The sequence below is a fragment of the Myxocyprinus asiaticus genome, chromosome 18, assembly GCF_019703515.2.
Source record: "Myxocyprinus asiaticus isolate MX2 ecotype Aquarium Trade chromosome 18, UBuf_Myxa_2, whole genome shotgun sequence".
Classification (NCBI taxonomy): domain Eukaryota; kingdom Metazoa; phylum Chordata; class Actinopteri; order Cypriniformes; family Catostomidae; genus Myxocyprinus; species Myxocyprinus asiaticus.
This window is the reverse complement of record NC_059361.1, coordinates 16,588,445-16,604,796: the sequence shown is the minus strand read 5'-3', so window position 1 is coordinate 16,604,796 and position 16,352 is coordinate 16,588,445. Positions and strand designations below refer to the sequence as shown.

Genomic DNA, 16,352 nt, shown 5'->3' with positions numbered 1-16,352 from the left:
CCAACTATTAAACCTTGTTGTGGTTATGTTAAGTATGCTCTCTAAAACAGCCCAGTGCTCTTTTTTCCTCTGTTGTGTGTAGGAGGAATTCATTACTTCCCATCCAAATGCAAAGGAGTAAACATGCCCTCTATGTACTTATTTAGCATGCTGTTTGTATGTGTGTGTGTATGTTTCCACAGAGGCATTCCAAATCAAGGTTGAAATGTCAGAGTGTTGAAACAGACGATGACGGGCAGCAGGAGACATCAGGAGGACAGTTCAACAGGTGTGTTCTAATTGTCTCTTTTTCGCAAAAATCTATCTATCTATCTATCTATCTATCTATCTGTCTGTCTGTCTGTCTATCTATCTATCTATCTACAGTTGCAATCAAAATTATTCAACCCCCCCTGACCAGCAATACATTCTGGTGATGTGAATTAAAACACATCAACTAAAACCTCAATACAGTCAAAGTAAGTTTTTAATACACATTTGAGTGATTTTGAGAACAAAGAGTTCAGTTTACCCACACTTTAAAATAAAAAATAACTAATTGTCTCCACAAATGTCATATCAAAAATATTCAAGCCCCAAAGTCAATCATTTGTGGAGCATCCTTTATCCTTAAAACAGCAAATAAATGTTTCAGGGAAGTGTTCTCCAGCTTCGGACACCTCTCTATTAGAATTTTTACACATTTCTCATGAGCAAAAGCTTCCAGCTCATTGACATTCTTTGGTTTCTGTGCTGCCACTGCTTCCTTGAAATCCCAACAGAGGTTTGCAATGGGATTTTAATGATGGACTGAAAAGGCCATTTAAGGACATTCCACAACCTATCCCTGAACCAGATTTTGAACAACTTGGATGTATTCTTGGTGTTATTGTCTTGCTGGAAATTCCAGTTATCACCGAGCTTCAATTTACACACTGAAGACATCACATTTTTCATGCCAAAATGGCCTGATACCTGAAAGAATCCATGGTGTCAGTCACATAGTCAGGATAGCCATTTCCTGTAGCTGCAAAACACCCCCATAACAGGACTGATCCACCTCCATGCTTGACTGTGGGGATGGTGTCGTTCTTATCATCACCTTGTCATCTTACTCCAGACGTACTGCTAACCCATGGGTCTAAAATTCATTTTCAGTTTAGTGTCATACATCTAAAAAAACCTTCTTCCAGGACTCCACAGGTCTTTCCTACTTCTTGAATATTCAAGTCAACATTTCCCTTGGTGAAGTTCTTTGGCCTGTTCACTGAGGCGATGATGCTATTCAAGCACTAAAATTCAAAACTAGAATACAAGAAAGAGAGAGAGAGAGAACAAGTGAAATGCTTGTAACAGGAAGTGACAGAGGGCAGAGAATGAATATCAGATTGAGCATAACTTGTCTTTGATGAAAGACCAGTAGCCTGCAGCGACAAAAGATTTTGTAGACACACAATCACATGATGCATGGTTTGACAACAGTCTCAAAAATGAGAAGCATTGTACAGAACAGCAGGTTAAAGATAAAACATATTGTTGGAATTCTCAAAGAAGAGAGGCTCTTCACTGTGTAGATTGTACTCCATTCTACACTAACAGTATGGAATGAATCTTAAATGCTGCGATTTTCTTCAGTATGCTTTACTGTATTTTCACATATGTGTGCATGAGGCATAATAATTCCAAAATAACAAAAAAGCTAAAAAATGAAAAAAACGTTTCAAAGTCACAATCAGAAAAATACATTTACAAGTAGTACTAATACAAGTAGTTCTGAAATCTCAATTTACAGTACATCATACTGTCCACTGTAATGTAGATCAGTTAGTTTCACTTGCAGAATGCATATCTAATTTGTTTGTTTGTTGAAATATTTGAAAAATGCTTTTACATAAAGTTTTGCTGGTTGTTGAGAGTGAGTGACAAAAGATTTCATGATTTTTGATAGATGTGGTCACTGAATGGATTTTGCGTTAAAGCAATGAAAACTGATCCACAGTTTAGTCCACATAGACTGATGTGCTGATTGTATGAAGAGTTTTGAAAATGCATTCTCAGTATTGAGAAATGTGTGAAAATGATGTAAATAAACTGTAAATACAGCACAGAGCTATATCAGTGCATTTAGCACCTGGTTAAACTGTATTGTGGATGGTTAGTGAGTAAGCTGTTTGCACTGAAATACACACAAAAAAGCATTGCAACTGTTCAGTGAATTCTCCCCATAATGTGGTAGAAATCTAGTCACTAAATCACTAAAGAGATAGTTAGTGTCTTATGTTAATGACAATCATTTGTATGCTTAATGGGCTACATTAACAACATGAAGAAAGTAATTTGTAATGAATCTCTCACTCTGCAAGGGGCTTTTCTTATCTTTCATTTCTCTGGTATTTAAGAATCGACTATATCTGCATCTCAGATCTCTCTCTGTCCGAAGTGTCCACTGATGCCCTTAAGGGAAAAGTAATTGCCAATGTTTACATGCAATTCATTTTCCAATAAAGTCCATAATCCATTTAAGTTTTTTTTTTTTTATGAAAATAAGTTTACATTCACTACAGCTAATGAAATATTCCTTTATACACATAATAATTAAATAATCTCATTATTTCTAATTCATGTCCTTTACAACAGCATATAAGAGCTAAAATCTAGGTTATAGGCCGTATGATGTTTCTTTTAATGTTCATAAATGTTCCTAGTTGAGTATTGTAAATGTCAAAAAATATACACTCACTGAGACTTTATTAGGAACACTATGGTCCTAATAAAGTGCCTGATGTGGTCTTCTTCGGTTGTAGCCCATCCGTCTGTAGGTTCGACGGATTGTGCATTCTGAGATGCTATTCTTCTCACCACAACTGTACAGAGTGGTTATCTGAATTACTTTAGCCTTTCTGTCAGCTTGAACCAGTCTGGCCATTCTCTGTTGACCTCTCTCATCAACAAGGCATTTCTGTCTGCAGAACTGCCGCTCACTGAATGTTTTTTGTTTTTGGCATCATTCTGAGTAAACTCTAGAGACTGTTGTGCATGAAAATCCCAGGAGATCAGCAGTTACAGAAATACTCAAACAAGCCCGTCTGGCACCAACAATCAAGCCCCGGTCGAAATCATTGAGATCACATTTTTTTCCCCATTCTGATAGTTGATGTGAACATTGACTGAAGGTCCTGACCCATATCTGCATGATTTTATGCAGTGCACTGCTGCCACACGATTGGGTGATTAGATAATCGCATGAATAAGTAGGTGTACAGGTGTTCCTTATAAAGTGTTCAGTGAGTATATATATATATATATATATATATATATATATATATATATATATATATATATATATATATATATATATACAGTGCATCCGGAAAGTATTCATGCGCTTACCTTTTCCACATTTTGTTATGTTACAGCCTTATTCCAAAATGGATTAAATTCATTATTTTCCTCAAAATTCTACTAACAATACCCCATAATGACAACATGAAAGAAGTTTGTTTGAAATCTTTGCAAATTTATTAAAAATAAAAACCGAAAAAAATCACAGGTACGTAAGTATTCACAGCCTTTGCCATGACACTCAAAATTGAGCTCAGGTGCATCCTGTTTCCACTGATCATCCTTGAGATGTTTCTACAACTTGATTGGAGTCCACCTGTGGTAAATTCAGTTGATTGGACATGATTTGGAAAGGCACACACCTGTCTATATAAGGTCCCACAGTTAACGTTGCATGTCAGAGCACAAACCAAGCCATGAAGTCCAAGGAATTGTCTGTAGACCTCCGAGACAGGATTGTATCGAGGCCCAGATCTGGGGAAGGGTACAGAAACATTTCTGCAGCATTGAAGGTCCCAATGAGCACAGTGGCCTCCATCATCCGTAAATGGAAGAAGTTTGGAACCACCAGGACTCTTCCTAGAGCTGGCCACCCGGCCAAACTGAGCGATCTGGGGAAAAGGGCCTTAGTCAGGGAGGTGACCAAGAACCCGATGGTCACACTGACAGAGCTCCAGCATTTCTCTGTGGAGAGAGGAGAACCTTCCAGAAGAACAACCATCTCTGCAGCACTCCACCAATCAGGCCTGTATGGTAGAGTGGCCAGACGGAAGCCACTCCTCAGTAAAAGGCACATGACAGCCCGCCTGGAGTTTGCGAAAAGGCACCTGAAGGACTCTCAGAACATGAGAAACAAAGATTGAACTCTTTGGCCTGAATGGCAAGCGTCATGTCTGGAGGAAACCAGGCACCGCTCATCACCTGGCCAATGCCATCCCTACAGTGAAGCATGGTGGTGGCAGCATCATGCTGTGAGGATGTTTTTCAGCGGCAGGAATCGGGAAACTAGTCAGGATCGAGGGAAAGATGAATGCAGCAATGTACAGAGACATCCTTGATGAAAACCTGCTCCAGAGTGCTCTGGACCTCAGACTGGGGCGAAGGTTCATCTACCAACAGGACAACGACCCTAAGCACACAGCCAAGATAACAAAGGAGTGACTACGGGACAACTCTGTGAATGTCCTTGAGTGGCCCAGCCAGAGCCCAGACTTGAACCCGATTGAACATCTCTGGAGAGATCTGAAAATGGCTGTGCACCAACGCTCCCCATCCAACCTGATGGAGCTTGAGAGGTCCTGCAAAGAAGAATGGGAGAAACTGCCCAAAAATAGGTGTACCAAGCTTGTAGCATCATACTCAAAAAGACCTGAGGCTGTAATTGGTGCCAAAGGTGCTTCAACAAAGTATTGAGCAAAGGCTGTGAATACTTATGTGCATGTGATTTTTTTTTTCCCGTTTTTTATTTTTAATACATTTGCAAAGATTTCAAACAAACTTCTTTCACATTGTCATTATGGGGAATTGTTTGTAGAATGTTTGAGGAAAATAATGAATTTAATCCATTTTGGAATAAGGCTGTAACATAACAAAATGTGGAAAAAGTGAAGCGCTGTGAATACTTTCCGGATGCACTGTATATATATTCTCATCTTTGCTCCAAAAATTTGCTTCTTTTATAGCTAGACTCTCCACAACTGTCTGTTTCTAATATCACCCAGAATTACCTTTGTTTGGACATGCACAGATATAAATGAATTGTTGGTAAAGACATTGGTTGTATGTCTATTATTTTGCTCTGACCTGTAGTGTCATCACCTGTGATGTTGTTTCTTTTACTCACCCCATCTTTTACTCTGTATGAATGTGTGTGTGTGTGTGTGTGTGTGTGTGTGTGTGTGTGTGTGTTTCTGAGCAGGAGAAATGTAATTACATCTAATGATGAGAAGTTTCTCAAATGTTTTTCCTTTGTTTTGCTGTGTGTCTCTCTCTAGAGGTGGACGAAGAAGGAAAACAATAAAGCTGAGTAGAGATCTATCAGATCTTGTGGTCTTCACCAACTCTGTGGCCTCTCAGGAGTGTTTAGATGAGGGTGAGAATCATCTCTTTTTTTTTTTTTTTTTTTTTTTTTACAATCATCATGTATTTCCGTGCTGGTACAGGCTAGTGCTGGTTTCTACTGGTCTGGAGATTGTCTAGCCCAGGGGTACTCAATTAAAGTTCCAAGAGGTCCGGTCTCTACATTTCCTACCCAGCAAAGGTCCGAATAATAATATGTAGCTTACATGGTGTCAGTAGTTATATGGTTAGGAAATTATGTATCTTATATGAAAAATAGTTTCATATAACTTGCCATGTTGGCAGCAATAGTGCTTTGTAAAATATATGAGTAATATATGAGTAAATGAGGTTTTATGCTGCGCCTCATGTCTATAGCAGGGAGAGAGGCAACACGCGCGGAGTGGGAATAAAGCGTGCAGTGCTGAATACGCTTTATTCCAGCTCCAGAGAGAAAGATTTTTTTCTTGCGCTGAACGCGCTTTATTCCCACTCCAGAGAGAACGATTTCTCTCCAGCGCTGAATGCGCTTTATTCCCGCTCCATACACGTATGCTTACACAATCACTTAGCCAGGTGTCAGATAACTAGCACAAAGATTTAGAGCTCGGTCCGGATTGAAACGTCCTTCGTTCTGGATCCGGACCAGAGTCCGCCTGTTGAGTACCCCTGGTCTAGCCCATGCATGTGCATTTTGCAGATAAAGCTGGTCAAGCATCATGGTCTTTTTTTGTGAAGTTGGTTAAAGGTGCTGTAAGCGAATTTAGCTGTTCTGGAACTTCCAAGAGAGTGAGCCGTTGAATTAGACATGCCCCCTCTTTCCAAAACACTTCAAAGATAGGGTTGAGACGTCACCTTCTCACGATTGTGAAACACAATGACAGTAGCAAAGTAGTGCCCTCAGCTGACAATTTTATTAATCTAAAGATGATATACTTCAACCTGAATGATCAGCTTCAATTACTACACTATAAGTACGCACAAAATGATTGACAGGCAGAAGTCTTCTGATTGGCTGATCAAAGAATGTGTCCGTGGCCTGTGGTCACATTTTTGTTTGCTGTTTACACAGTCTAGTGCTGTCACAGATACTGGTGAGATATATCAGGACACTTATTTCAGTGATATCTTTCAGGAAGAAGGAACATTTTCTGCATTCCATTCCATAAAAACATCACTTACAGCACCTTTAACCAAGATAGTTTTGCTGGTTAAGCTAGTTAAGCAGCCTAGTGGTGTCACTTACTAGATTGCTAGTAAGATACATTTTTGAATTGTAGCTACCTTTATAAAGAAACAACTAAACATAAAGGAAAGGATTTGGATTGTTGGATTGGATATGAAAGCGAGTCAACCACAAATCCAGAACCATGATGGTGATCAGCAACGATATTTTCTAACATATCCCTTGACTTCTTTCTTATTTTTAGCCAAATTTCATGCTCTCCAACTCTCTTTTCCTGTGTTTCCACTGTTTCTCTCTCCTGAACATTCTCTCTCAGGATCGCCCTTTAATGTCTTGTCGTTTAGTGAGACACGAGCTCAGCACCTGGTGCACCATCGATCCGAGCGCTTCCTGACTTTCAACCAGTGTCAGCTCTCTCGGATCTATCCGTCTGCCTATCGGATCGACTCCAGTAACTTCAACCCACAGACATACTGGAATGTGGGCTGCCAGCTAGGTGAGGAGCGAAGAACAGACATCCAAACACACGGACATATGGGCGCGCACACAAAAATACACATGCAAGCATAAAAATGGACAGAGATATGTCCATTCAATGTGTATGCTCTGCTGTATATTACAGAATTTTATCCATAAAGAAAACTCTTACTCATTTACAGTTTCATATACTGTACATCACATTCAAGCTGTTGTTTCTACTCACAAATATGGTGTGTAAAGATTTGGATCTATAATTTCCAAAAGGATTCTGATAGCAGTGTGTGAAGGGAAAGTTCACACAAAAATGAAAATTCTGTCATCATTTACTCACGTTCATATCATTCCAAACCCATATGACTTTATTTCTTCCATGGAGCACAAAAGGAGATGTCAGGCAGTATGTTAGTCTCAATCACCGTTCACTTTCATTACATCTTTTTTCCCTACAATAAAAGTCAATGGTGTCTGAGTCTAACATTCTGCCTTCCATATGAGATTCTTTCCAGTGTAATATGGAAAGTCATATGGATCTGGAAAGACATGAGGGTGAGTAAATCATGACAGGATTTAAATTTTTGGGTGAACTCATATCTTTCTTTTTTAAGATGCCCAATTATTGTCTGACAGTATTTATAATGATCTGTTAGTTCCTGACAAATTCAGCAGAAATTGCACCTATGTCCCATTTGACCCACTGACCTCCCTTTGTGTGGCCACACTGTGTGTTTTAGATGTCCTCTCTGCAATGCCATATGTTCCCTGGTGCACATACCATCTGGGTCTTGGTTGTGCAGGAAAACTGACAACTTAGCCTGCTTGTGCAACTTTGCATACATCAGAGGCATTAAAAAAATGCACATATGCACTTTTCACATGCACACACAAGCACTTGCCACGAGGGATTGACAGAGGACCTATTTAAACTTTGTTACTTCATTCATCTTCATCGATCCGCTCGCTGATAATCAATTGGGAATGCACATTCCTTCTGAACTGGGCCACATAAATGTGTCTTTTCAAAAGGGATTTATAGGATGATGTAGTTCTGTTTTGGAGGAGTAAAGTTTAAGTATGTGGTCTGAACAACCAGGTACATTTACACTGTGCCGAGTTGCATCTTGTATGAGTAATCGGATTGATGTCTCGAATGCCAGTGTTCTTTTGGCTTGTCCAGTGTGTCTTGTGCGCATGTCTGTTTACATTGTGACCTCAAAACCAGACAATAACCCCATGATTTCAAATCTCATATGAACACGTTTTTCTTGCATTGTCAGATATTTTTGAAGAAGCAGATTTTTATTAGTTATCAGAATATTGTTGTGCTGGCAAACACACTCACTGCCTTGTATGTTTTTATTGAGTAATTTTGGTGGGAAATAAGAGCAGTTCTTCCACCGTGGTCAGTCAAATGAAAGTTCATTTATTAAATACAATCAAATATACAGTACTGTGCTAAAGTTTTAGGCACTTGTGAAAACTGTTGCATAGTGTGGATGTCTTCAAAATAATGACATAAATAGTTTTCATTTATCAATTAATGTCATACAAGGTGTAGTAAACATAAAACAAGCTAAATCAATGTTTGGTGTGACCACCTTTGCCATTAAAACAGCACTAATTCTCCTAGGTACACCTGGACACAGTTTTCTTGGTTGTTGGCAGATAGGATGTTCCAAGCATCTTGGAGAATTCGCCACAGTTCTTCTAACTATTTAGGCTGTCTCCATTTCTTCCATCTCTTCATGTAATCCTAGACTGACTCGATGTTCAGTGGGGAAGGGGGGGTGGCTCTGTTGGGGTCATGCCATCTATTGCAGTGCTCCCTGTTTTTCTATTCTATTCTATTTGCAAAAGGAAAGTTTGGGAGTCTAGAATTTATATTTCCTATTGACACACTAAAGCTGAAGATATAAATAACCATCTTAAGACAAATGCTTTTGTGCCTAAAACTTTTGCACAGTACTGTATATAAATTAAATTCAAAGTTCTATTGGTGGCATTTGAAACATTGATTAACACCAAATGTTTCTGAAATACCCACTTTGTTGTGTGTATTATAACTTGATGTGTAATTAATCCTGAAAAATTTAATGCATTATTGAAAACTACACTTATAGCAGTTTAAAAATCAGAGGAAATGAGACTCACAATAAGAAAAGGTTAGAAATGAGAAATTATCACATTAGCCTGGGCAGGTGTCAAGAGAGGGAAAGAGGCAAAGGCATGGAAAACCATAGCAGAAACAGTTAGGTGTGTGTGTGTCATCATAAGGGTCCAATAAACAAGAGTAAATTGGAACTTGTGGAGCCGCAGCTGAGTTCTGCCTGGCTTTTGCCCGCTGATTGTTTATTGAGTAAAATGTTTACCAGGCCATGAAGAAACCTCACAGTTTGTTAGCCATTCAGTTAATTTAGGTTTGCACAGCTGAATACATACATGAAATTATTCAGTTGAAAAAATTAATGAATAAACCAAAGGAACAGAAGTGTGGAATGAAAGAAGAAAGGAAGGATGTCACTTGAAAGTGAGGCAAGAAACATGGATGGAAGGAAAGATGATGGTCTTTGAAAGGACGGAAGGAAGGAAAGAAGGAAGGAAGGAAGGAAGGAAGGAAGAAATAAGATCATATGTCTTTTGCTTTACCCACAGTGGCTCTGAACTACCAGACGGAGGGCCGTATGATGCAGTTGAACAGAGCCAAGTTCATGGTGAATGGTGGCAGTGGCTATGTGCTCAAACCTGGCCCGATGTGTAAAGGTACACACGGTCACTCAAGTTACCATAAACCACCATGTGCAACCACTGTTACTCCACTGTAGTCCTAGACTCCTGTTAAGTTTTATCTCTTTTGTACTGCTTAAACAAAGCTGAGAATACATAAAATGACTTGAATAATACTAGATTACATGAATACTCCAGGAATTACGACCATCTCTGATAATTCCTTACAGGCTCTTTCAACCCATTGCATGATGATCCGCTCCCTGCAAATCCTAAGAAACAGCTGGTGATAAAAATCATCAGTGGACAGCAGCTGCCCAAACCTCCCGATTCAATGCTTGGAGACCGCGGTGAGGTGAGCAAACAGTGCCACCTAAGGGGCTGTTCACATGAATGCATTTTTGTGTCCGTATGTTCTGTGTTATAATTGTTTTTATATGAAAACATAAGATAGATGGGAATCTTTAACCATTGCGCCGCATCTCGTGTTTTTAGACAATGTATCAAGTTAAAAATAATGTCATCTTTTAAAATGCGTCTGTTGACATAAGTGTTCAGCTCTGTTCGTTGCTCTACTGAACGGCCTCTTAAAAGTACATTTCCTATAGGTTTGAGTTCAGTAAAATGTGTATCATTTCACATACTATATATTTTGTGTTTTTGGACTTTGTATCAGTTAAAAATGGGCTGATTTTATCCACAGATCATTGATCCTTTTGTGGAGGTGGAGATTATTGGGATTCCAGCAGACTGCTGCAAAGAACAAACCAGGGTTGTAGACGATAATGGTACAACTTCACTGTTTCTGCCTATGTGTCAAAGATTTTGTTGAGTATATTTGTACTGAAGGAAGGTTAGTGGGCGTTTGACCTCTTTTTAACTTTCAATGTAATTGTTAATGCAGGATTTAACCCTGTGTGGGAAGAGACCCTGTCCTTCACACTACACATGCCTGAGGTGGCTCTGGTGCGCTTCCTGGTCTGGGATCATGACCCCATTGGTCGAGACTTTGTGGGCCAGAGAACTGTAGCTTTCAGCAGTCTCATGACAGGTAAGCTTTAAATTTTCTCAGTGTGGGTGAATAGAAGTCACATAATCAGCTAATTAAAGGCGCAGTATGTAAGATTCAGAAACTGCTTGTTATTAAAGACACCTGTGGCCGTTAAATGAGCTGCAACCAGCTACCTGTTGCTCGTGCTCGTGCACACACTCCATAGGGACGCGAGAGAGCGAGCATCGACCAAAACAATGACGTAACGTACAAAGAGACTGAACGTGATTCACCGACATCATGCTAACAGATGAGGTAGCATAATTAAAATTACACAGTTATGATTGCTTTACTACAAACTTTGAGACTGCATATTATATTTGACTCTCCAGTACTGGAACAGGGCTAAAACAAAGTGTGGATATAGGTCTGACGATGCGAGACTGTAGTTTGAAGTAATCACTTTTCTTTGCATGATACATTGACTGCATTTATACGATAGTCTATGTCGGCGTTAGCTAGCTAGCCAGCTTTAGCAATAGCTGTAAGCTAAATTTGGTGGATGATGACAGTAGATGTTTATAAAATAGACTGTACATTATACATATGTTGACACAATTCAGTATTGATGTGATTCCATCACAACTGTCATTTTGATATATCGATGTGCTATTGTTTTATAATAATAGAATGTATATATTTTCTGTATAACCAAGTTACTTTACACTAATGAATGGAGCTTTTTGCATTATCTTGAACATTGTCTAACATTCTAGACTAATTACTTTAGCATTGCTGAATAATTACAGATTAACATTGTTTATGTCAGTTACTGTGAATTAGCATACCTGAATTTTAGTATAAAGAGAAGATCGTTGAAATTATTTGAAAGTTACAAAGCAAGGTAGCTTGCAATTCGTCAGCGTTAGCTGGCAAGATCAAGTTAACAAAAATTACACAGATCAATCCTTATGGCACTATATTTCACATGCATTGCAGTTATGTAAGCTTTCCTGTCCAATAAGAAGAATGCCAATTCAGGGTCTGTTTTGATCCCCAAAACCGAACGAATGTCCCCCCAGGAATCAAATGCCCTGCCGATGTTCACTCGAGTTTTCGCTTGACCACGATCACGTTCCCGCTTAGCCAGACGGGATTCAGTAGATACATTGTTTTTTTGTTTTTTTTTTGGCTTGCTCTGAGTTTGTGTAGGAGTCGGTGTTGTGCTGGGAGTCGGCCGTTTGCTGGATTCCATCTCTAAGATAATGTTACCTAGTGTGGCAGACTGTTGTCGCTGTTGAATAGCGGAAGAGAATCACTGAGGCAAGGCTCTCGGGAGCGCACATAAATGTCACATACTTTGGATTTTCCAGGCAAAACCGACCTGCTCCCTTTGCATGAAAATCAGTCTACAGGCTTTAATAGGCAACCTAGGAAGTCCGGGAAGGGCTCATTTTTTAAGTTGCGTTACAAGCCGTTCACACATTGACAAAAAAAGGCAAATATTACATGAAAATTGTTACATATTGCACTTTTAAATAACTAACCTGATAGCAATTTTAAGAAGTTAAAAAAAAAATAAAACCATTACGGAGCAAGAAAGAGAGGATGAAACAGACTGTGAGGACAAGGTACTAGGAGATGAAGAGCTGAAGAAATCAGGGTCATTAGTAAATGACATGTAAAGTGTGAGTGATAGTCACTGTGTCTCAGAGGGAAGTCGTGTGAAGCGTGTGATTAGTGTAATGGAAGCCTGAGGAGCTGCGGTTGGACACAGCTACAGCTTAACTCTCTCTGCCCTCACTTGCAGACAGTCACATACTGGTCTCACACATAGAAGACATGCTTCTGTGCTGACACCAGTCTACCCAGATCAGATCACCAATCTTGTATGCCCATTAAAAAGTCTCTTTACCTGCTAGAAACCAAAAGCGAAGGAGGGATGAATGTTCAACAACATTGCTAAAAAGACCAGGTCAGACCAGCATGAGTTTTAATGCTTGTTTGGGCTGGTTTATGCTAGTTTGATTATGCAATTTGTAAACCTGCATAGTTTTTGTGGTGAAGCTGGTTCACCAAGGAAATCTTGCTAGTTAGATAATTGAACCACTTGATGGGGACACCAGCACACCAAAATTGTCCAGCAGTCAAAATACAACATGCTGGTCTTTTCAGTAGGGAAGTTAGTGAAATCACAAAATAAAATGCAATTAAAGACATTACTTTCCACTATATAGGCTTGTTTATTTATTGTAAAATATAATTGTATTTATAAGTAAAATTGACATTCAATGTAATTTTTAATGGATTATTTATTTATTTTTTTAAAATAATATAATATAATTTAATGTGTGTGTTTAAATAATATATAATAAAATAAAGATATAATATTTTACCCCCACCCCCCAGTTTGAGGACACCTTATTAGACATCACATAAGTAAATTCAAGCACTGGCTAACATGCCAGGGTTCTAATGACATCATGTCTTTCTTCCTGTTTATCAGTTTCACTCACTCGCTGAACGTTCTTACAAATGCATATCTTCCATCCCAAGTGGATGTGTTTACAATAATTTCTCCTCTTTCTCACTTTCACAGGATATAGACACATTTATTTGGAGGGAATGACAGAGGCATCAATTTTTGTCCACATCACAGTGCATGAAATCTATGGAAAGGTGAGCTCATAACTACACAGACAAGGTCAACATCAGCCATACTTAATTAGTGTGATAAAGATTCACAGCCTTTCCCCCTCAGCATGTAAATTCTATATTCTATTTCATTAATGCATTTAGCAGTAAATCAGTGCCTCTTGGTTAATGCAGCAAAATATTCCAGGAACTGTGGTGGTTTGATTAAATAAAAAGGTGAAAATAGCTCAGCTGATTATCAATGAAGCAATTTGTCATGCAAGCTGTTGTTTTTTGGTTCATTTCTGCTGCAGTGTAACCTAACATATGTGATCATGCAGTAATGTTAGGTTAATGTTTTTAGCACAAAATAGAGAAAAGGACCTGAAATAGCAAAATCTCTTAATATTGACATTTCCCTCGGTTAACATTTTTTTTTATTGAAGTTCCTTCAACCTTTTTACCTTCCAGTGGAGTCCTTTAGTCCTCAACCCAAGCTATACCATAATGCACTTGCTAGGAGCTAATAAGGTACACTGGCTATGTAGTGTCCTGCATGATAATGCATGAGCGTCTTTTAACGTGTCAATGTGACGTTCTGTTCTTTCTCAGTGAAAACTAAGCTGTGCGGGAATGAATCAACACATCTTTCGAGTCATTTTGTTCCTCTATTTTTGTTTTCTAAGTAAGTTTGTTCGGTAGCATATGGTCAGTTCTGTCCTTGGTTTTAAATCTGGATTTGTTGCTTCTTGTAAAATAAATGTTGCACTTTGAAGGTTTGAAATTATCTTGAGATGGTTGAACATTTTAGTTCATTAATGGTTGGAAGGTATTATGCTGCCATCTCTTGGTTGTAGTCAATAGTACAATGGTTGGCACTCAAAAGGAGCTGCAGTATGATTCTCTTTGTGTTTATGTTTAGTGTTTGAACTAAACTTGTAACATTGCATGTATGTATTGTTTTTGTCTGTGCTTTCTGTTGGATTTAACCTGGAACCCAACATCATATTTGTTTGTGAGACCACACGTGCCACAGTGTTTTATTCGTGTAAATATAAACTTCTGGGGAAGTTTAAATGCTTGAATAAAACACTTCATATACCCTTCTCTGTATCTCAGGGTCGTCAGTTGCGGGGTTTCAAAGGCTTATTTAATAAAAGTTCCAAGTCCTCAGTGGACACGCATATCGGAGTTCCACCACGGAAACGATCCATAACAGACCACCTTCTCCGGAGGACCGCTAGTGCTCCTGCCAAAGGCCGCAAAAAGACCAAGATGCAATTGGCTGAAGCTGCATATGACAGAAAGCACAGCACTGGGGACTCTCAACCTACATACGACAGAAAGCACAGCACTGGGGACTCACAATCTACATACGACAGAAAGCACAGCACTGGGGACTCTCAACCTACATATTCAGAAAGGAGAGCAGGGAACAGAAAAGCCCTCCAACATCGTCCAGTCTCCATGCCTTTGGAGAAGCTTTTACATAGTCATCTCAACCTGTCCTCCCCAGAGCAGGAGGAGCCTGATCCTGGGGCTGACACAATCATTGGTCAGTTCCTTTAATAATTGCTTTGACCTCCCCTTATTGATTGTCATAAAGAATCAGAATGAAAGCTGTTACACAATGCACTAATTCATATTACACATGTAATACTCTTACCATTATAGCCTTAAGGCTTAATTAGAGTGTTCATTGACATGACTGCATAGACATTTGCCTGTTCTACTGTTTCTGAATGACTAACATTAACACTATGGCAGCTTTGTGATTTGTTTTTCCTTTGCTCGTGCTGTGCTTTTAGAGAAGAAAACAAGTAAACATTCTACATGTTTTCATTATTTACTGTATCTAATGTTAATCTAACTAATATATACTGTTTAACTAACCTTTTATTTCACATGATCTCTTTGGTATTGCAGTTCCTTTTAAGCAGGGTTGTAAAAAGTACTCAGAAATTATACTTCAAGGAATAGTTCACTCAAAAATGAAAATTCTCATCATTTACTCACCCTCATGCCATCCCAGATGTGTAGGACATCTGCAGAACACAAATTTAGATTTTTATAAGAATATCTCAGCTCAGTTGGTCCATACAATGCAAGTGAATGGGTGCCAAAATGTTGACGCCCCAAAAAACCACATAAAGGCAGCATAAAAGTAATCCATAAGACTCCAGTGGTTAAATCTATATCTTGAGAAGTGATATTAATATTAATTTTTTTAATTAATTTTATTTCTTTATCACACATTATATGTTTTGCACATATACAGTGAAATTCTTTTTTTTTCACATATCCCAGCTAAGCTGGTATCAGAGTGCAGGGTCAGCCATGATATGGCGGCCCTAGAGCAGATAGGGTCAAGGGCCTCGCTCAAGGGCCCAACAGTGGCATCTTGGCGGTGCTGAGGCTTGAACCCCTTTCATGATTCGCGATATGATAGGTGTGGGTGAGAAACAGATCAATATTTATTTTTAATACAATATTTTTGCCAGAAATTCTCCTCCCTGGCCAGTAGGGGGTGTATGCATGAAGAATGTGAATCACCAAAAACACAAGAAGAATGTGAAAGTGAAAGTGGAGGTTGACTGAGCAGGAAGGAGAATTTATATTAAAAATTGACTAAAATATTGATCTGTTTCTCACCCACACCTATCAAATTTCTTCTGAAAACATGGATTTAACCACTGGAGTCATATGGATTACTTTAATGCTGACCTATGTGATTTTTGAATCTTCAAAATGTTGGCACCCATTCACTTGCATTGTATGGACCAAAAAGAGCTGAGAAATTCTTCTAAAAATCTTCATTTGTGTTCTGCTGAAGAAAGAAAGTCATACATATCTTGGATGGCATAAGGGTAAGTAAATGATGAGAGAATAACATTTTTGGGTGAACTCTCCCTTTAAGTGAAAGTATGGACCTTAAATCGTACATTGAACCGAATCGTGAAA

At 38.8% G+C, this 16,352-nt stretch overlaps 1 protein-coding gene across 1 annotated transcript in view; it reads left to right on the top strand.

Annotated features, from left to right (window-relative positions):
- Positions 1-16,352, top strand: part of LOC127456374 (1-phosphatidylinositol 4,5-bisphosphate phosphodiesterase eta-1-like) — a 95,553-nt gene that overhangs the window by 73,610 nt on the left and 5,591 nt on the right. Inside the window, exons 13-22 of the mRNA XM_051724827.1 lie at positions 183-268; positions 5,316-5,413; positions 6,882-7,061; positions 9,695-9,802; positions 9,997-10,121; positions 10,470-10,554; positions 10,671-10,817; positions 13,357-13,436; positions 13,863-13,922; positions 14,511-14,946. Of these exons, the coding sequence (XP_051580787.1) occupies positions 183-268; positions 5,316-5,413; positions 6,882-7,061; positions 9,695-9,802; positions 9,997-10,121; positions 10,470-10,554; positions 10,671-10,817; positions 13,357-13,436; positions 13,863-13,922; positions 14,511-14,946 (1,405 nt within the window). The remainder of the gene's footprint in view (positions 1-182; positions 269-5,315; positions 5,414-6,881; positions 7,062-9,694; positions 9,803-9,996; positions 10,122-10,469; positions 10,555-10,670; positions 10,818-13,356; positions 13,437-13,862; positions 13,923-14,510; positions 14,947-16,352) is intronic.